This window comes from Heliangelus exortis, chromosome 1 (genome assembly GCF_036169615.1).
Source record: "Heliangelus exortis chromosome 1, bHelExo1.hap1, whole genome shotgun sequence".
Lineage (NCBI taxonomy): Eukaryota > Metazoa > Chordata > Aves > Apodiformes > Trochilidae > Heliangelus > Heliangelus exortis.
The window spans coordinates 155,916,500-155,938,755 of NC_092422.1; the positions used below are offsets into that span (position 1 = coordinate 155,916,500).

General features: G+C 40.1%; 1 protein-coding gene across 14 annotated transcripts in view; it reads left to right on the forward strand.

The window, feature by feature from the left end:
- PPFIBP1 (PPFIA binding protein 1) overlaps window positions 1-22,256 on the forward strand; it is a 113,243-nt gene that overhangs the window by 71,852 nt on the left and 19,135 nt on the right. For 5 of the 14 annotated variants that reach the window (XM_071733220.1, XM_071733219.1, XM_071733221.1 and 2 more), the window contains 11 exons: window positions 3,818-3,904; window positions 5,101-5,214; window positions 5,762-5,893; window positions 11,048-11,140; window positions 11,643-11,735; window positions 13,509-13,623; window positions 15,143-15,175; window positions 16,479-16,540; window positions 17,247-17,331; window positions 20,232-20,389; window positions 21,250-21,380. In XM_071733220.1, the coding sequence (XP_071589321.1) occupies window positions 3,818-3,904; window positions 5,101-5,214; window positions 5,762-5,893; window positions 11,048-11,140; window positions 11,643-11,735; window positions 13,509-13,623; window positions 15,143-15,175; window positions 16,479-16,540; window positions 17,247-17,331; window positions 20,232-20,389; window positions 21,250-21,380 (1,103 nt within the window). The remainder of the gene's footprint in view (window positions 1-3,817; window positions 3,905-5,100; window positions 5,215-5,761; window positions 5,894-11,047; window positions 11,141-11,642; window positions 11,736-13,508; window positions 13,624-15,142; window positions 15,176-16,478; window positions 16,541-17,246; window positions 17,332-20,231; window positions 20,390-21,249; window positions 21,381-22,256) is intronic. The other 9 variants (XM_071733227.1, XM_071733225.1, XM_071733226.1 and 6 more) reach the window with 3 other exon arrangements.

Below are 22,256 nucleotides of genomic sequence, written 5' to 3' on the forward strand. Positions count from 1 at the left end.
AACAAGTAGAACAGCAGTAGCTGTGCTTAACTAAGCGTGGGTAATGTGTATTATAATGATCTGAACAAAGTAAGCATGTTGATGAGCTCTAATTTAACTCCAGATGGTCAGGAAAGAGATGTCAGGGACAGCTCACTTGCCCAACTGTTGACTGGACTGTGGTGGTCAAACCAGTCAGTGCAATCTGCCATACAAGAAAATAATGCTGTGGAGTGGCAGCTCCTTCTATACAAATCAGATTGCATCTACAGCAAGAACAGTGTGATTTGCACTGCTTATTTTGTATCAAAAGCAGAAGAGAAAATGTAAGGAAATGAGGGTACCAACTGTAGTAGGCTAAAAATTTGCTTTATTTTTGAAAGAGTAATTCAGCAAGTGAGAGGAAATGCATTTATTTATTTATTTGTTTGTTTATTTATTTTCTTACTAGGTTTCCAGCAGCAGCTATTAGAAACTTTCTTGTGGTTTGGAATGCTAACTCACTTCCAGGGAAAAGGAATTAAAAACTGAGGGCAGGCAAGCTGTGAAAGTTTGGTGATGCATCTACTTATTACAGGAATAATTCCCTCCAGAGCAGTGTGAATTTTTACACTTACATGATTGCAGACAAAGCTTACACATGTGTTTAACAGATCAGCCATGGAATGATCTTGCTGTTTTTTCAAGTGCATGGGGTCTGATCTTATAAAGCATTTTAAATCAATGATTAACCTCAAACTTCAGCAAAGCCTTAGTGGCATTGTGACAACCATTCTTTTGTTTTTAGGATTAAGTTCAGTTTTGGTAAATCTGCATTCTCGTCCCATACAGTGTTTTGCAGTTAATCTCTAAGTGGAAAACACATGCAAAGTCTAACTGCTTAATTGAAGATAGATTTTAAGTTGCTGATGAAAAAGGACCTTCTTTGGAAAATGGCAAAGCTAAGCTTTTCTTACAGAGCTAGTAAACAATGTTAATCCTGTATTGACTGTATTTTTTGTTTGTTTTGGTTGATTGTTTGAGGTTTTTGTTTTTTGGTGTGTTTTTTTGTGTGTGTGTGTGTGTTTTGTTTTCCTAAACAGAGCCATTGCTCTGTAGGGTGAGTAAGGCTCAGTCCCAGGGGAGGCTGCAGGTCCCCAGGTGGAGAGAAACACCTCCTGAAGAACACACCAAGTGTTGTTTAGCCAGGTTTTCACACACCAGGCCCCCTGGCAGCTTTCAGACCTCTCTGCAAGCCTGTTCTTCACTGCTGGGACTCCTTCCACCCATCTCCTGATGCACTATTTTCCCGTATCCAGAATTCAGGCTTCTTCCCTCTCCCTTTCTCTTCAGTACAGCCCACTGCCATCATTACCCTGTCCTTCCTTTCATGTGTTTCTTCTCCACCCTCCTCATCTCTCTGGGAAGAAAATCATGCTAGGTATCAGCTTTTTACCTTTGAAGACAGCATAGAGGAGGGATTCGGGAAGGCATCACATGGCTGTTGCCTGCAGGCCCCTGATCTCTGCATCACTGTAGGAGGTGCTGGTGCTGCTGTTCTGTGAAAGAGTTGCCATGGCCTTTTTATGGCATCCTTTCTTCAACTTTAATCTTTTTCCCCACTGAAACTGATGTCAGTGACTTTCTTTCCTTTTCATGTCTAAAATGAAAAGTTAGTCCCAGGTATTGTGCAGAAGTTACAATATTTCAGGCAAAAAACCTAACTGCTGTTGCATTCTAAACAAGGTTTTCTGTTTTCAGTGTACTAGAGGAGGTTTGTCTTAATTCAGATTTCACAAAATATTTCTGGCAACAGCTACCAATGATGTCTTTGTATTTGATTTTGTGGGACAAAAGCACTTATTCCAGTTCTGTTTGGGCTTCCAGTCACCTCTTCCCTCTTTCCTATGGCAATATGCAGCCTGAACTCTCACTCTCTAAATGCTCCTATTTAAAGCCAAGTAAGATGTGCTGAGTAAAACAGGACTTTTTTTTTTTTTTTTTTTTTTTTTTTGAGAATGTGATGGAGTTTAGCAACAAAGGTGTCTTAGCAAGATGCTGTGCACAGTGACTAACATTCTGCTTTGACACCTTGTTGGTTTTCACAGCATCATAAAGACATTTTCATCGTAGTGTGAAACCCATACTTGTCTCCCCATATTTTCTTCATGTAGCTTTTGGTTTTAGTTACTTTGTGTCTGGTTTCACTGACTAAAGATATCAGGAGGGTCAGTGGTTAGGGCACTGATGTTGTTGGGTGGCAGGGGAGTCTGTGTCTTGACAAGGGACTTCCATGTTAGCTCTGGCAGGATGGAAGGGTGTCTTAGCTCCTTGTTTGTAATGAGGGATGAATGTCACTTCTCTGCATCAAACACATATGCTGGATTGATAGATATGTTGCATATTACAAAATACAGATGCTGCTCTTATGGTGGCTGAGTAAGTACTGGAGGAATTTAAATGAAAAAGTGAGAATAGGAAAAGTATGCAGAAACCTCTGTATTTCACTTACAGATGAAGTTACAAAATTTAAAGTATAATCTGCTAGTTGAGCAGATAAGTTTTTTTGGAAGCTCTTTGATGTCTTTCACCTAAATTAAAGTGCTAGGAAACAGAAGTTCTCACTGACCTTGAATGGAAATCCATTAGCATGGGCTAAATTCTGGTAGAGGTCAGGAGAAAAATAGGGCAAACTTAACTGGAGACCATCCTTTCCTAGAGTGCTGTAGCTGTAGTGATTTAAGGGGAGATATTATGGTCATCTGGTTAAAGTTCTGCAGGTGTGCTTGGAGCACACTGAACGCTGATTTAAGAAGTGGTGCTGGTGGGAGTTTTATTCAGTTTCAAATGAGACGGTTTCTCCTGCCACCCAAGGTCAGACCTGTAACTTAGAAAAGGAGTTTTAGCCAGCAGGTTTCCCGAGGCATTCTCTGCAATCAGAAAAGATGAGCTTCACATAAAGGGAGATTCAAAGCAGGAGCCCCAGGCTTGCAGCTTCTAAGTGGTGGTGGCCTCTCAAGGCAGAGATGTGCTGCAGACTCACCAGAGCAGGAGGTCCAGTCACCCATTTTCTTTTCATCACATACTCAGAAGGAAATTAAGGCCCCTCAAGGTGGGTAGGAATCTCCTCCACTGAGTGTGCTGGATAGCAGTGCAGCTTCTCAGACTTCTCCCAGGGATTTATGCAATGATGGGAACAAGAATCTCTTTTCTGAGCTGAGATCAGATTGTGGCGTCCATCACAGAGTGCTTTGAGACAGCTTTGAATATGGATAAAGTAAAATCCTTCTCAAAAGTTGCTGATTCCTCTGAACTCTCTGAGAGCATTAACATGTATTCTTGTTACTCTTTAGCCTCAGGCAGCTTTACAAAGAGATGCGTTTAAAGTGCAGACATTCACCCATGCCCAGTGAAAATGTGACTGATGTAAAAGGATGTCTTTTACTGTGTGTTTTAGAAAAAAATTGTTTGACTTGCAAGAAGCATAATGCACATTTTGTAGACTGTATACTGTGTTTTTTTTCACTTGCTGAATGTCTCAGGGTATTTGTCTCTTTGCAAGTATGGCTTAGTGTGGTATCTCATTGAGCACAAATTTTGTTAACGAATTGCTGAATGCACAGTAAGTGAATTTTGCAGAACTGGGTCACCAGAAGGTTCTTCCTTTCTCATCTTTAAGGCCCTGAACAATTCTTATCCTGAATGGTGGTTGTGTATCCTTTGTTGACAGTCTGTTGGATTGTAACCCTTTGGGGGCTGGAGAATATTTAAACCAAACATACTTCTTAAGTGTATTGATAACATTGAATGATGCTTATGGTGTGGCAGCTGACTACACAATATTTACTATCTTTTCTAGAGTAATGGACACATATCTGGGAATGGAGATGTGTATCAAGAAAGGCTGGCTCGTCTGGAAAATGATAAGGAATCTCTTGTTCTGCAAGTGAGTAATCACCTGAATTATTTTTTCTCATCTTGTGTTCATAGGACTTTTTGATAGTATGGGATAAAACTTGTGAGGATTTATTTGCAGTTGTGTTGTCTTTGATTAATACCTCAGAGTTAGACCCAGATTAAGGATACATGTGAATTTAGATTGTAGGGAAAAATCTAAAGGCCTTTCTGTGTATCTGATCTCCTTTTGAATCTTGTTATTTGAGCAAGTCTGCAGAGCAACCACTTTCTTACATTCATGTGCATCCTTGAGATCACTGTCTTCCATGACCATAAAGACACTGTCTGCATCAGGTCATAGATGTCCTGTCCCCACGAAAGATGACAAAACTGCAGAACTGGCCAGCAGGTGGGAGGAGACAAGCAGTTCCTCAGAGGTCCTGCTGACCTGTTTCTGGGCTGGACTGGGTCAGTCCTGGGTGCTCTTGCCAGGTGGTTTACTCTTGTTGTCAGAGTTGGAACTACGTGGCACACCTTGGTCTGCACAGACATCCTTCTGTCCCCTGATTTGGACCTGGCCTAGGGGCTGTGACAATGCCCAGTGCTGCTCTAGGCAGCTTGTCCTTGTTCCCAGCTGTATCACAGCTTTCCTCGAAAGAGCCTGTTTAAAACACAAATTTTAATTCAGAAAAGGCAAAATGGGACTTGTCTGCAGTCTCAAAGGTGTTTGGCTTGGTCTTGCCTAGCCTCAGTCTGTGTGTTTTAGCCTCCTTTGCTTTTATGGCTCTGAAAAGGAGCTGTATGCTTTGGTACACTGTGTCCAATTACCTAGAAATGAGTATAAATTATGCAGTGAGGTTTAACTGTTTGGTTGTTAAGGCAGGAGCCAGTGGGTTTTAGTTAATGTATTCTGCCAACAAAGGCAGAACTGTTGGCTGTAAAATGCAGCAGCCACCCCATGTAAAAAAATCCCAGGGCACATCAGGAGAGGAGATGCAGTATTGCCATGTGTCTGACAGAACTTTGGCTGAAATTCCTGTAAGCATGAGGAGAGAACTTTCCCTCACCTCCTGTGGGCCTTGCCACATGTGTTCACTACAGCCCCCTCTGCTCCTTCTCCTCCTTCCACAGTCCCTTTTAATCATTGGCCCACCCAGCACTGTTACTCACATACAGTTATTCAGGTGACACATGTAGCGTGGGGGCAAGGTGCTAAATGTGCATCCTTTTTTCTCCTCTGTGCAGGTAAGTGTGCTTACAGACCAGGTGGAGGCCCAAGGAGAAAAGATTCGAGATCTGGAGTTCTGTCTAGAGGAGCACAGGGAGAAGCTGAATGCCACAGAAGAGATGCTGCAGCAGGTATTTCACAGCCCCATGTCTGTCTTGCTGTCTGTCTTCATTCTGACTTAACAAAGTGCATTTTGGTTTGGTGAGAACAGGGCACTTCAGGGTGTTGCACCCCTTGATGTCTCTGAACTAAGCGATAATTTTCTACCATATTTGCTTTAAAGTCTTTGTACTTAGTAATGTCAGTGCTGCTTTACACTGTAGGAATCCAGTTCTGCTCTTCTTTGAGCCTTTCCTCACTGAACTTCAAAGAGACATGGATTAAAGCCTCTGGCAGGATGGGTGGATTCCACTCAAAGCTCCTTGCTTCCCAGAGGAACTGTGATGACAGACAAGCTTTTTTTCTCATCTTGGCAGCCAACCCCTGATGGTGCCCCTGTGATCTCACATTCATCCTAGGTGCCTGGAGTGTGTTGTATGGGTAATAGCTGTGTCCCAGGGCTTCAGATAGTGCTAGAAAGAGGATGATGTTTTTCTCCATTTTATCCATAGAAAGAAATTACTGATTTCTTCCCCTTGGATGAATAATTCTGGTCTCTTCCTTTTTATCTTGAATCAGGAGCTTTTAAGCAGAACAACCCTTGAAACTCAGAAGCTGGATCTTATGGCAGAGATTTCCACTCTGAAGCTAAAGCTTACATCCGTAGAGAAGGACAGATTGGACTATGAGGACAGATTCAGAGACACAGAGGTGAGTAAAAGCTAACTGAATAAATTGTAAAAGCTGTGTGTGGCTTCACATTGCCTCAACATTTCCTGGATTTATTTTTATTTTTCAGGCAGGAAGGAACCTCATCTTTAAGGTTAAAATATGTATCTCTTAAAATAAAAAGTGTCCTCTTTGGTAAACTCTGCTTTTACAGAGAAAGATTTCCAAAACCAGGTTTTGATTCTTGCCATCAGATCTCAGGAGGGATGGCATTTCAGACTGGTTTAAATAAAATAATGAACATATTGCACTCTCCTGTCCCAACTTGAAACTGTCATCATCTCAGTGAGGCATGTCTAGGGCAAACACTTGAGCAAGTACAAAAAGCATGCATGTGCAAAACTGAAGCAGAGTAAAAGACATAACTTTTGGGTTCAGTAACAGAGAGAATGAGGTGACTCACTGGGAGGGCATTTTGAAGCCAGGACTGAGAGGCCAGCACTTACTTTTCTCAGCCTGCTTTCAAGCACAGCAGTGCCAGGTGGAGCTGCCATCCCTGAGGCAGTGCTTTCCTGAGGCATTTGCCCTCTGTGCACCACAGATCTTGTAGATAAACCTTGCTCAAGCCTCAAAGCAGGTGAGCAAACCCATTTTTTCCAGGAAGCTCCCAAGAATCAGGCCAAGCTTTGCTGCCAGGGTGATATACCACGTATCTCAAATCATTGGAGTCTAACTAGGAAGAACAAAATTTCCATATCTGGGTTCATAACTGAGATGAAATGTTAGCTGCTCATATTGTGGATGTTTCAGATGTCATTCATTTCCTAGAAGGACAGAGGCCATAATGTCATCACTGGAGACAAAATTTGCCCTTTCTACCTCAGTCAGTGGTTTATCAACTCTTTCTCAGTTTCCGACTTGTTTTCCAGTGAGGTGTCATTCCTCACTTGTATTGCAAGCATAAGAGCAAAAGTCAGGCTTGCTTTTAAATTACTTTCTTTGGGCCTGCCTGAAGGAAACCACAGATCCAAAGAAGTCTATAGGTTGAAAATGAATGACTTAAATCATGTTCAGATTTGAAAGGCAGTCATCATTTACATAGTTATGGCAGTGTTCATTCCTTGCAATGTAGCACATCTGGGTGTTGCCAGCTACAGGATGGATTCATGTTCCTTCCCATTAGATTTTCCTTTAATTTGATACCAGGTATTACATGAAGGATCACACCATTGCCTTAAAAGCAGCTGATTTTCAAGTCTAGGTAAGTAGTGTGCATGGCAGTGCAGGAAAAATTGGAAGGGGAAAAGGTGAAGGGATTGTTGAAGGTCTTCTGTGTCCACAGGAGGTGTGTTTCAGAGCTGCCTGCTTTCACAGCTCCCATGAGGTGTCTGTGCCCACACAGTGCTTAGCTTTTTCATGAGTAACAGCATACAATAAATATCTCTTCACCTGTATAGTGACACCTATGACAGGCAGCCCAAATAACAGATAAATTATTTGACATCAGCAGTAAATGGCTTTGGAGAGACAAGTTTTGGTTCAAATGACTGCAGTGAGCAGGTGCTGTCAGAACCGGATTCCCCTGCATCTCCATTTGTAAGCACCCTGTGGTTTCTTGTACTTTCCAAAACAAGTAGCAGAAGTTATTGGGCTATGAGTGACTTGCTCCTTCTCCTTCTATCCTTATTTTTATTGACTGTGTTTCACTGAGCTTTCCTGTAGTTCCCCTTCCTTAGTTTACTCCTTTAGCTGCAGTTTCTCCATAATTTAATAGCACAACTCAGCTTTTCAAGAACGTGGGCATGAAACCTGCCTCTAATTCCAGAAAACTTCTTTTAGTGTGGGGGCCACAACATGCAGTGCAACTTTGTAGGCTCTGTGAAAGATGCTCGTCTGCATGGCAGCTCAGAAGACCCTTCTCTTTTAAAAACCTTGAAATACACTTTGTGTATTTGATAAAAATAACCTAAAATATGTTTAAAAGGTAATTACTCTAGTTAGGGGCTATATAGATTTACATGCTGAATATTTATGCCAGAAGTAATGATCTGTTACTAAAATGTTCCTTCCAACCTTTGAAAATCACAATGATGTAGTTTAACGTGATAGAAATTATTATGTTGTTTCATCTTTGTTTGAACACTTTATAGTAGGAAGACTTAGGTTCAGACACGGAAAGGATAACGTCTTAATTTTAATTTTCTTTAGTGGAAAAATAAATGTCTAAACATTTGTAAGGGTCTCAGCCATACAAAATCTCAAACTGGTATTTTTTAGGCAGTACGTATTCAGAAGTACACAGTCTTTTATTTAATATTGATCTAATTATGTTCCTGTTTAAAGTAGTAGATTATAAATCATTTCAGCAGAGCTCGTTAGTTAAGTGAATATTTAAAATATTCTACCATAAAACATATTACGGCATTTACATGCAGTGTCCAAAACTGAAGGGAAAAAATCATAGTCAAACTAGAAAAGAAAAACTATGATTATTTCTTCTGGTTTTATTTAGAGGAAAGAAAAAAAATAAAAACAAACAGCAAACATTGACACCCTAAAACAGCTTTTGTGGAGACACTGTCTCCTACATTATTACCATTCAGATTAAATCTTTCATATTGTCCAGGTTTTTTTTATGTCTGACATTGCAAGTTCCCATTCCAGCTTGGTAGGTTTCTCGTACTCGTGATTCTTTCTCTTAACAGGTATTTCAGTAGACCTGCATGCTTTTTTTTTCCCCTTTGTGCTCTAGGACTTTACTGTCTAGATGTTTACAAATACACAGCTTTTTCAAAGCTAATTGTATACTTAATAGAGATTTATAATTGCTCTGCTCTTTAAATCATTCCAGTCTTTCCACTTGCTCAGCTGACACCAGTATTATTTTCCTTAAGGAGCACAGGTGGTCTGAGTAGGGATGAGTTTATTTAAGAAAATATCATACAAGGGAGTTTATTTAGGGAGGAGTCCATAACCAGACATGGTCTTTGAAGCAGCAGCCAGAGGGTAGGCTGGCTCACTCATTGGGAATTCTTCGTAATTCAAACACCAGCAGTGTCCTTTATGCAGATGAATTTCTGAGTGGAGCAAAACAACAAACGTAGTTCGTGTTTCCAGTGCCAGTAAGGAAGCCTTTGACCCAAAGCCTAAAGTTATTGGGGTTTTGTGCCTCTATGGCCCTGCTATGAAGAGAGCAAGAAACACAAACAGGGAAGGAAAAGGCCTTGGGAAATAGGAGTCTGTATGTCCCACTCCACTGGCTTCATCCATGCAAGGAACAGCTGTTGGGTGTTTGCATGGGACTTGACTCTGGATCAGGAGAGGGCTGTTTCATGGTTCTTTCCTGTTTGGTAGGATTTTAACACAGGAACATGCATTATGCCTGGGGCAAGTGTTCAACCGATTTATAGGTCCCCAAAGAGGATATATTAAATGCAAGCAAAGCAGGTGCCATACACTGGCCACCATGTGGGTCACTGTTTTGCTGCTGATTCATCCAATTCAGTCAGGGAACTCTGCAGCATTCAGTCAGGGAACTCTGCAGCAGCAGGTGTCAAGAAACAGCTCAATTAATGTAGTATTTCAATCTGACATCCATGTACATTTATACTTAAAAGAGTGTTGTGCTTTGTAAAGGTCATACATATTGTATATTCAATGAGGAATTGCAGGTGTACCCAAATCAGAAAGTCATAGATTGGCAGTAGTAATTATTAATAGCATAAAAGTGTCCTAGGTTTTCATTTTCCTTGTTGTTCTAGTAATGGAGATTGGATCTTGCTAAAGAAATATAGATAATGCTCTCTTGCCATAAGATTCATTAAGCACAATATAATAATCAGGGGCTCGTAAGCTCTGAAAATGTGGTGTGGGGCTGGAAGGCAGGTATTACTAGGGACCCATGAATACCCTCTAAATATCAGCTGCTGCCTTGTTAATTTATAAATTATAAATCTATTAATTATACAGTTAGCTCTGAAAAAAATTACAGTAGTTAGCTCAATGCACAACATTGCTTGGCACAGATAGGATTTGCCTTGCTATGTAGAAGACCAGCAAACCTGAGTACCATACCTTCTCCTTTGTCATTTAAAAGCCATTATGCTGCAGTTTAGGTTCTCTTATATTTTCTAGGGTGCACAAAGGTCTTATCTCCTCTTTTCAAGTGTTCCCTGGTGATACAGCATTACAGTAGCTGTTTAGAAATGTTTGGGGTTTTTCATTTTCTTTTTCTCTTTTAACACAAATGTAACACTGATCTGGTGTCCATACATAAACTAAAGGTCAATGAGGGACCATACATGAGGCAAAAGCTTGCTGGACATTTTTGAGTGGTGCACAAGTCACAGTTTTCTGGCAAGATGTTTTCCTTCTGAGTGGAAAGATCATTTTCCCGATTTCCTGATATAGAAAATAAGGTTTGGACAAAGAGAGGCTTGCATCTTGCTGGGGCAGCCAGACTTCATTTGACCACTGCATCAAGGTTGCTGTAGAGCTGATGGCACTCAGGCTTGACCTCCCAGCATGGTTAGTCTCTTCATGAGGATGCCCAGGAACCCAAGACATTCTCCTGAAGAGCCCAGATGTGAATTGGTGGTGGTTCTGAGTTTCTTCCCAATCAGGCTGAATTTGCAAGGCTCAGGTGTAGTGGCATCATTGATGCTTAACCACATATGCCTTTATGCTTGTAGAAATCAGTGATGGCTCTTCCATTCAGCTCTCAGTCAGAGGACCTTGTCTGAGTGGCAGAAACATGGATTTGCAGGGTAATCAGATGATATTTTGGAAATTCAGGAGATGGCTTGCAAGCCTGGGATGGGAGGGACAGGGTCATATTGAAGGACATCTGTTTTGGTTTTCCATTACCCACTTGTAGTGGTGGACATCTCAGTGGCTGAGCAGCCATACAAGCAAGAAGTTTTCTTGGCCTTCAGCACAGAGAACACAGCCTCAATTTATGTCTCTCTTTGTCCTCTATCCTCTTGCATTGAGTGCAGTAATGCAGAAAGAGAGAAATACAGTCCTTGGATAGCTAGGAAGTTCTGAATTGCTTGAATTAGCTATGAATTTGGGTGGCATGTTTTCCATGTGGGGAGTGCCTTTTATTGCTGCCATGTTTTTACAGTCCTACCAATAGTTCTGTTTTGTTCACGGAATTTCTTCGTTGTTTCTGGTCTTGTTTTTCCCCTCACTCAGGATTTGATCCAGGAAATAAATGAATTGCGGTTAAGAGTCGGAGAAATGGACAATGAAAGACTCCAGTATGAGAAAAAACTGAAAACTACCAAAGTAAGTGAGGCTGAGGGGAAGCAGCAGAGAGGGGTGTAAGTCAGACTTTATAAAAGTTCACTCTCTTTTCCCCAGTCCTTTCCCGCACCCTGCAAAATCCTGAGCATGCTCAGGCCCAGGGCTTTCAGGGTGGTTACTTAAGAACAGGGTTATTTCCAAATTTCGTGCATGTTTTTTTTAGATCTGGGCATTGTTTTTTGTGAAGGATAAATTACCATGCAGCTGTCTGCTAACAGTAAATTTATTACTTGTTTAAACATTTGTTTCAAGTATGTGTGAAGCAACACTAGCTGCAATATATAAGGTGTGTGCCATAGGTGAGACCAAAGCTGAGCATTCTTTTTTTCCTCAATGTACTAAAAATCAACCACTTCTGAAGAGAAGGCATTCACCTAAGTAATTCTAGTGACCTGTTTCTGTAAGTGTATAACTTCTCTTTGCCATTTAGCCTTGTCTCTTTTCTGTCTTTAGTTTTCTCTCACTCCTCTGTCTCTGTTACCAGTCTTTAATGGCCAAACTTTCTAGTATGAAAATCAAAGTGGGTCAGATGCAGTATGAAAAGCAGCGGATGGAGCAAAAAAGCCAGATGCTAAAGGTGTAGTAGTTTCTGGGTATCATTTGGGCCTGTTTTGAATCCTTCATGTTCCACCGTGTGACAGTCTGTTGTGCATCGTGCTGTCATGCTCTGTTCTTCATCCATTGCTGTGTGTGGATATGCAGTGTGCCCTTTCCCATTAGGTGTGGAAAACTCTCTATGCAGATACCCCCTGTAAACAGCTTTTATATTGGATGGGAGAGGATTTTAGTTCTGTGAACTTTGCATAGGTTCTTTGCATAATGGGATTAGACAGGGGTTAAAATCATTCCCTTTCCAAAGGAAAAATGCCTCTTCTGTAGCTTATGACCATTATTGAAAGAGAACTCCTCTCCTTTTTAGAGAAAACTTATTCATGAATGAAAAATAGCTAGAAAATAGTGATTCTTTTATACTGTTCCCTCTCCCACACGTAAATTTACATACTGTCTTTCTAATTCAGGGAAAGAAATACACATCAGCCACCACATGCAGATCTAGTTGCCCATGGGTATGACAGCAGCTTCTCATCTAAGAGATGGTCTTGTTTTGGAGAAGCATGGGTTCATCAAAATCAATACCAGGTTGGAGCACTGGAGGATTGAACTGACCAACCACTGTGCTCGTTTCTTGATAATTTTGGTTTCTTGATAATTTTTCTTTGGTTTCTTGATAATTTTAAGATTGACCTATTTTTTTCATGATGCTTTAGAGCAAACAGGAACCAATTTCAGGAAATTCTGTAGTCTGGGCCATAGTTTGGATCACAGACATCACTGTAATTGCAACAGATCTTTTGAGGGAGGCTCAGGAATATACCCAAGCCACAATATTCTAGTTTCGTTTATTCCTTTAAGGACTTAAAATTTCATTTAGAAAATGTAAATGCCAAAATTAAGAGTCTTGCCTTGTTTTGTTTTGTTTACAAACTGAACAAATTAAATTTTCAGTGTTGTGTACATTTGCACTGAGGGTCCTGTCTTGGTGATGCTGTTGCACAAGATATCCTCGGACATCAAAGAAACATGTTACTAAACTGGGTAGGATTTGACTCACATTTTTAAAAGTTAAATGCATGGATCCGTGCCAGTCACTTGCTAGTGCAGATGGTTAGAGCTAAGTTAAAATTTGACAGCATTTATCTCATACACCCCAACTCCCCCAAACACCATCTGTCTTATTTTCATGAATCTCAACTCTAAGCTTCCTTTCCTAATGCTTGATCAGCAAACCCAGACTGTGGCAGGAGTACCACATTTTTGTCTGAACTGCTTTCCAGTATGTGTTTATGTGCTTGGTGGTGTCGTGATTGAATTTTCTTTCATAGAAGCAGTGGTTATTTCTGAAATTGTCCTCAGCCTGGTATAAGCACAGTTCCATAACTGTCCAGCTTTGAACATAGAAAACGCCCTGTAAATACTACAAAAAGTGTTCAAAAATGTTAACATTCAGCCTCATCACCTGCACTGTTTCTGTCATACAGCAAAACTGCTTTTTTTGCTTTCCTCCTTCTTTTTTAAACTTAGATGTAAAATCTTTTTTTCAATTATGTGTGATACCAACACTTTTGGTACATCGTCCCCCCTGGTTTTGCCCCCTTATGGACTCAGCAGTTTGTCATGATGTTCAGAGTCAGTTTGGTGGGTGTACCCTCAGCCTGGGTAAATGCCAGGGGGCCCTCAGTCGTTTCCACCAGCTGAGGACCTCTCTCCACTGTGCTTTATAGGAGGGAAATTTGGAAGTTTCTCGGATGCATGTAGAAGCTGTCACTGAGTGAATCTGTGTCTGTTACAGGATGAGCTAGCAGCTTTGAAAGACAAACTAGAGCAGAAGGAAACTGAGGTTAAAAGATTGCAAGAAAAATTGGTTTGCAAGCTGAAAGGAGAAGGAATCGAAATACTGGACAGAGGTAAGAAAGGAGGTTCTCTTCCCATGTCCTCCTCAGTCACCACATCTGAGGTCATGTTTCCATGCATGGTTTTACAGGAAATAGTAGATAAAATCCTCAATTTCCATTATATTCTGTGTTCATGTTTACTTCTTTTAACATATTTCGTGGGTGTTCACAATACAACTGCTGAACCTACCATCGTAACAGGTTCTTAATCCACTTTAAAGTAGCCTAAATAATCCCTAGTTAGTGCTTTACTTGGCTTGCATGGTGTCTCAAAAGATGCCATTCATATAGGTGAACAGATCCTTAAACTTATTTCAACAAAGTTGCCCAGAGATTATAGTGAAAAGGGAGGTTTCTGTGTGGGTATTGGTGTTGGGCTCTGCTTTTACATCCTGTACTGTTAAGGAAGGGGAAAATCCATACAGCAAACAAACATGATGTATGCCTGCAAATCTTCAGTGTGGACCCAGCTGTAAGTAGCTGAAACTGAGGACTGATTCTGTATTTGTGCACTGGATAAGTCAAAATCTGAATTAAGCCTGAATTATCACAGAAATTTTACATGTCAGGTAATTATTTTATTTGCTTCGTAAGAAGAAACAAAATCACTACTTATTTGGGAGAAACTTGGACTGGGGAACCTGTTAGAAAAAATAGAAAATTTTCCTTAGAGCCTCACAAAAATTATCCACAGGTTTTTTTCACCTACTGCAATTTCACTTTTGAGTATATCTCACTGATAATTACTGATGATTTTAAGATCAGGTTAATTAGTGAGGTTAATTAGTCTTCTCCCCTGACCTTAGGAGTAAAATATTGTGTGTAAAGTCAGATTTTATTTAGTAAAATTATCTGTTTTAAAAACGACTATGGAAGAGCACTAAAAGTGACTACATTGAATCATGATTCCTTTTTTAAAAAAAAATGTTGTAAAAACAAGAATTGGCTTTATTGCATTTGTGACTACTTGTATGGGGCTTTTTTTTCCTGGGGGCTGCTGTGTATGTTGAACTCTCACTGTCCTCTGCTTTTCAGCAGAGGACAGTAGTTAAGTTTTTTTTAAGTAGTTAAGTTTTCAGTATAGCTCAGCAGAGGATCTTCAGCCATGTTGAACCATGGTTTTTCTACTTTGGAGTAAATATGGGTGTAACACTATTTGCAGCTAGCACAGGTTATCTGCTGAATTGTGCTTTCTGAACAAATATGCATGGATAATCACTTAGCTGGCTTTTGCCAGTAAAGTTCTGGCTTAAGATTTATCTATTGGCATAAGTCTTTCCTGAGGCCTGACAATCAAAAATGTACAGTTGAAAAATACATCCTTGATGCAAATAGTTGTGTATGAGAGAAGTGAGGCTATTTTGGGTCTTCAAGAAGTTGGCACTGGGAGACTGCAGGTTGAAACAGTGAACTGCTTGCTTCTGCAATACGTGAGGAATAGTTGATTCCCTAACTGTTGATATTGTCTTAGAAGTTATTTAATGCTATAACCTTCATGCTAATTTCAAATCCAATGGATTTTCCTGCACAGATGAAAATTGTAGAAAGAAGCTCAAAGATAAAAGTAAGGTTTCTGGTGTCTTTCCACAAGCATTTGCATTTCAGAAGTGCTTTCCAGAATAGCTTTCTGCATGTGTTTGCAAACCTGCTTTAACAAACATTGTTAGGTTGCATCATCTATAACCCTTAGTTACAGTAAAATTTGAGAACAAGGGTGGATATGCTATATTTGAAATACAAAGTTTTCTGAAGAATAACTGATAAAGATTTGGTCTCCTTGAGACACAGAAAATAGTTGCCTCTCACTGAAATGAAGTCACAATCCAGTAATCCACATTTTCTGTTAGCATAACTAAGTGAAAATCATTGGAACTGGATCAGTTGTAGTTTTAGCCTCTTGTGTCTAAATGCCTTTTATCTACAAAGCCAGCCAGGCGGCTTCTTTTCTTATTGAATTTCATTAAGGAAGACAATATTCTTCCCACTTTGTTTTCTGGGGTGTTTTAGGAAGTTAAAACCTGATAAAATGTTTTCTTGGCTGTGAATTTGGCCACCTGCCTATGTTTGAAATGAAGTTTAAAGTTTACTTCACTTATGCAAGGTAGATTTTTAGCAAAAAATTGAGATTATTTTCACTCTTTCTGAATTTCTAGTCCAGAACCCCTCCAAAATCAAACCTTCTTAGAACATACATATTTCCATGTATTTATACTTCCCTGTAATTAAGGATTATAGATGAGGCACAGCACACTGATGTCTGTATTGGGGACCTTTTCCAAGTCTGAATTACAATATATATTCTAGCATGACTGCTCATCACAGCAAAAACTTGTATCATTTCATTGAACTGCCCTCATTTCTACATCCATACTGAAATAAGATAAAGCATCACTGCACAATGCTTTCTTCATCATATCCATTAATCCTATTGCTTTGTATAGTGGGTTTTTGAGATGCCATTTGGGGTGTTTGTTGACTGTTGTAATGAGGATGTGTTTTATTGCACTCCAAAGGTAGTATTTTGTGTTTTGGACTTTCTTATGCAATTATTTATTATTTGAAAGAGAGATAGTTAAAGTCAAGCAGTAGTTTTTACTCTTGACTTTTTTATTTTTCTAAGGCTGGGAGGTGGGTGGTTAATTTTCCTGAATTTCATAATTTCTTTGATTAAAATGTCGGAAAAAAAGGTTTTGAAGAAAGAGGGTTTTTTTCTACATATTTCTATCTAAAAGTACAATTTAAGTGTCTTGTGTTTTGTCTTCCAGTTTGTAAATTTACTTTTAGATATTACCAAGTTGCTTCTAGGTGTTTTGTTTTTCTTTTTTTCCGTACTTTAATTGACTCAGTTAATGGTATTGTGTTTTTAGATATAGAGGTACAGAAAATGAAGAAGGCGGTAGAATCTCTAATGGCAGCAAATGAAGAGAAGGTAGAAAAGTCATTATTTCTTCAGTTAAATCTCTAATAATATCTTCATTTATGAACTTCTCACAATTGAATTAGAAAGCCGAATTTGTAAGAAACAGCAATTCACTATAGTCAGAATCACTGCAGTTCCTTTAAGGGACTATAACTGAACATTGACAAGCTCTGTTGCATGCCCAAGGTCCTTTATTTGTTGTGTTTGTCAATTCAGTGCAACTGCAATTCACACTGTGTTCTGAAAATGTAAAGAGCTCCATACAAGTCCTATGAGATGTCACAGGCTGTGTTTCCAAAAGGGTTTTATGTAAAGTATGAATTGTTTTCTTGTATTGTTTCATGCATTCATATGCATGTGCATTTTGTATGATATTTCTTTTGATCAACAAAGCCCTCAGTCCTTTGATTACTGCTTTCTTTTGATTACTGCTTTCTTTGTGCCTAGCAAATATATTATACTCTACCTTTGTCTTAACAAGAGAGCTGAAATCCACTTTCAAGGCTGGGACAATTTTGGTGATTAACTGGATGATAGTTTTTGCTAACTACAAGTTTTGGTATTTCAAAACCTCTCAGAATTCTGGGTCTTGTACCATCTGCACTATCCATTTCTAATAGTCTCACAACCAGTTAAACTGAAGAATATCTAGTATTTGTATTTATTTTTTATTTGCTGAAGGAAGAAGCCCAGTCACAGCTGTCCTTTATTTTAGGATCGGAAGATAGAAGAGCTTCGGCAGTCTCTGAACAGGTACAAGAAAGTTCAAGACATGGTGATCCTGGCTCAAGGTAAAAAAGGTATTGTACAATCAAAAAAATTGTAAACTCTACTCTCATTTAAACTCCAGGTGCAACACTGTAGTGTTGCATTGACTCTCAGTATCTTTGGAAGCCTCTCTTAGGTAGAGTAAAAGCCAGTACTTCAACTGGTGTGAGCTGGTAAATTGCCTATTTGTCCAGGTAACTGCATATGTGGGTGCTGTTCCATTTACTATCTGGTAATAGTAACTATTAGTGTCACATTGCTTATTTGCCCCTTGTAAAATTATTTTGAATATAAGCTCCTGGGTTTTTTTTCCATATCCCCCTGAACTGCCTACATAACTGCTGAAACTTGCTGTTCCTCTCTCATGCCTGTATTCTTGGGGAGGGGTTGGTAGCTGAAAGAGCGGTGCCTGAGCATGCACGTTCCTACAGGCCAAACCAGCACTGCCCCAGCAGCTGCACACATGCTAATAGCCATGCCCAAGAGCTGCAAAAATGGCTGTAGCAAAATGGATGTGCTGCCAGGACTGTGCTGCATCCTTGGCATGTCATGAAGCCTTTGCAAACCACTGTGTGCAGCAGCTGTGGAATAGTTCTCCTTCCTTACCACAATTAAGTGCCAGGCTGTCATTTCCTACCAGCCTTTTTTTAACACACCCCAAATTAAAAAAAAAAATAACTTTCTCTGCCACCAGATAATGAGCCTGACATAGGGCTGAAATGGCAGTAATAATACATCCCATAATATGTAATGGTCCATTCCATATATTCCCAACACTGGTAGAGGTATCCAGATCTCTAGGAGCTTCTGATCCCCAAAGCTGATAAATGTTGGAGTGGTCATCAGACTGATGTAATTGCACTGAATACCCGATATATCTCTTTTGTCCCTTAAGAGAAAATCAAAAGAAACACATGTAGAAAATTACACTGAAATGTTTCTGGTTTTCAAATGAAAACACTTACATGTTAGAAGATGACCATCTCCCTTTCCAGCTATAATCCTATCCTGGTGTGGTTTTTTTCCCCTGCATTACTATCCTTTCAGTGTTTAAGTTGCATTTCATGGGTCACTGTCCTCTGAAAGACATGTCCCCAGGAAGTCTGAGACATTAGCATTCTGATACATGTATGCACATATAATATATGTGCAACTTAAAAGCCTGTGTGCAGCAGTGTTTACCTTGTTATGAAAACCTCCTTTGTCACTGAGACATCTGAAGGCAGAGAAGGCCAGCGCAGCCTTCCACAGACCTGGAATTGACCTGAGCTCACTGCCTAAGCTTCTTTTGGGAAGTGGGTCTGGGCAAATAATGGAGGTGTATTATCTCCCTAGGAGAGATGTAGAACCCCTGGGAATTATTTCAAAGAGGGAAGATTGCTAATAGCCAGAAATTTGTTAGGAGGCAAAATAGTTATCTTTGTGATGGCGGATTCATGTTTGGGCTCTTGGACCAAGGCAGGACAAGTGGAAGGCAGAGCTCCATCATCTGGACATACTGGAGGTGAGACACAGGGAAAAGAGAGGTTCATGGTGCCTCTCTGTGCTTCTGCCTTGCTTTTGAGAGGCCATCCCTGCAGGGAGACAGTGACTGCAGCAAGGAGATTCTCACCTCCACTCCTGATGGTTCTGTTTTCTTTGCTGGGCCATGTGAAAGACCTCAACCATAGCCTGCCTGTCCTGCTCCTTCACAAGCACTACTGTCCTGAGGTGGGTGCAGTGATGGGTTCAGGAAGCAGCTTCTCTTAATCTGGCATCATGGACATAAGCCCAGATGGAAGCTGGCATTTGCCAGAGCATGCTGGGCTGAGAACTGTCCCAGGGCTTTGGTTTTTGGGATGTAAGGGCACTTCCTTCCTCATAATCACTGAAAGGTTCTAGTGACACAGTTGCATGTCTTCAGTCCACAAGGCTGGGAGAGCACATTAACACTGAGGAAAGGGGAAGGGTGATGATGAGGGCAAGATACCATGCTGAGTGTTGCAGGAATAGAATTTTTTGAATAGGTGTTACTTTTCTGTGCCTTCAAAGATGGATGGTAATGCTGACATCAAGTCTCTGGGCAGTGTGCCTTATGGTCAATTCATGGAGCATGGACAGAGATTTCAGGCAGTGGAAAATGGGCAAGAGGGTTTTGCTGTGAGTAGACTTTGGGCTGTATTTGTATCAGATCTTTGGGAAGGAGTGTTGGGTTTCTGCTCACTTTTTAGAAAGGTTTGAGAGCCTTTAACTTTTTCCTGTCAGTGTCAGTACTCTGGTATTGATGGCAAGTGTGGAAATCGAAGCCTTCTGAAAGTACTGGGGCAGTTCAGGAGCAGGAAATCATTCACTGGGAATAGAGGATGTCAAATGTCAGCGTGGGCTGTGATATCAGCTAAATGAGACACACTCAGTTTGTGGCAGTCTGCAAACGTGATGCAGTTACTTAAAAATTAGTTAAACTCTTGTGCAGTGGACTGCATTTTTCCTGTGGGGTAACTTAAAGATACTGCGGAGACATCTTAAATTTCAGACAGACTTGACCCCTTGTTCTTTCCCTAGTGAATAAGGGAAAAGAAGTATTTATCATATAATTCTAGAGCACGGGACAGGAAATAACTACTCCAGTTTATTCAGCTTGTTGAAACTGATCCCACTGAAAGCCCTGAGGGCATTTGCTGGTTTTTTTGTTGTTGTTGTTGTTGTTGTCAGATATATGTCTTCTGTCTGCAACAAAGCTGTGTTGTGGTAGTTGACAAGTTGGGAAGTGACAATTGGCAATGGCTCCCTTTCTCCCTTTATAGTCTGTCCTTAAAAAAAACCAACCAACCAGCCAAAAAAAAACATAGCCTCTTCCCTTTTAGAACTATAAATGAGCATTCTGTGCCTTGCATGGGAGTGAGGGTCATCATGTATCCAGAAGTAAAGCAAACAACTTCTTCTTTCCCTTCAGGCAAGGAAAGTGACAATGAAGACTTCTTGAACTCAGGGTCTGTTTCCACAGTTTTATTGGACACACCAAGTCTGACTGATCCAGAAAAAAGCCCATCTCCAAGTCCAGTAATAGCATCTCCAATCCAAGATGAGTTTAACGCGAATAGTCATGAAGAGGTATCTTTTTTAATCTTCATTTAATGCCATCAGTCCTTGAAAACACTACTTGTGCTGGATTCATATTATAGATGCCAAAACTCAAGTTTCTGTAAAGGTTTTTTTCTGGATTTCACAGTTTTTCAGTAATATCCCAAATGCTTTTAGCGAATGTGGTTTTCTTGGGAAAGCTACTGAGAAGTTTTGTTTGGGTTCAGTTAAATTTATTTTCTTAATGATCAAATGGGATCAGGAGACAGTAAATAGCTGTATTTGCTGTGAGAATGGATCTGAACTACCTTTCCTATCAAACACATTTTAGGAGCTGCATTTAATTTGTCAGTAACTTGAAGTAAATGTGTTGGGACTTATCTAATATATCCTATCATATTAAAAAAGATACAGTCCTCATCGCATCCATTTGTTTCAACAATAAGCAGGTTGTTGACCTACTTGATTTTTACAATCACATTTTCCAGTAATAAAACTGTAGATCTCTTTTAAAGCTCCGAGTCAGAGCAGGGTCTTGACTTCCTGAACTAAACAGCATGAAAGCACAATGAAGAAAAACTAAAAATTAAAAAGTGAAAAAAAAAGTGAAAAGAAAAATGACCCTTCATGGGGTCTGTGGTAGATACAGATGGAGCAGGCAGCCTTGGAAGACCTGTGAGGTTTTTGTCTGTTCTGTCGCCTGCCTGTGCAGTGATTCATGTTTTATCTTAATTGCCATCTTTCAAGTAGTAAATCATTGTAATACAATAGAAAAGAAAAACACTTTTAAAAATCGTATTTCAGATCCTTTATCCGTTACTCTTTTTTTCATTTATAACTGCTTAGTTTCAGCTCAAGAGAGTGTAACACATGTTCTTCATTCTTTGTAGAATTCCTTACAGATCCACACCAGTATTTTACAGATTTCGATGCCTTCTTTTTCGTCAACGTCCAAGAGCTCAGAAACTGTTGCAGAGAAAGTAAAAACACAGCCTAAGCCAGATCCTGCAAGTGAAATGAGGTATTTCTGTTTTTCAATTGTAAATCAAATATTCTGTGACATTCAAGGAGAGTAATAGTTTGCCAGTTACTGTGTTCTCTAATTATTAGATCAGTTTAGGAAGGGTGTCATTTACTTGGCTGGTATAGTGAACTAAGCTTCTGTTCTTGAAATGCATTGATTAAGTCTTTTTCGTTAAGCAAGCATTTGGTTTGGTTGAGGTTGCTTGTAGAAGTACTCTATACCAGCTGCTTTGCAAGAAATGAACAGAAGGAGAGAAAAACTGATCTCATTTAATGAAGGACACTGAATCGTTATTTTTATCGAGGTTTACATCATCTAGTTCTGGCTGAGAGTGTTTGCTGTGCTAGCAAAATGCATTCCTAATGATTTGCATTCAGACATTTTCAACAGTTGCTAAAAATTGGTGTAAGGCGCTGCCAAAACTACAACAAAAGGACTGTCTGGCTCTAACCTTGAGTTGTTAATGGAGCCCTAGAAGCAAACCCAAGTGGTGTTTCAAAAGATCAGAGACAGAGATATCCTTGCTGCTGTCCTTAGGCATGAAGAAATGTAAAGATACTTCTTCACGCACTCATCTGCCTGAGATTTTGAAAGAGTGACAGAATTTGTAGGCTCAGCATCCCAGAAAAGCCAGGGCAGGGGTGTCTGGCTGCACCCCAGGGCTGTGGCACCAAGGAGCCCCCCCCAGTGCTTGAACCCCATGACAGCCTCCTGGGTCAGAAGTAGCTGTCAGCATCCTCCAGCATTTCTAAGTCTGCACCCTCCTTGCTTGGGTAAGGAGACTCAGCACCTATAGATCTGGACTGGCATCTCAGGGAGTACTGAAATGAACACCGGGCTCACAGCTAAACAGAAGCTGAGGTTTTTTGTTAT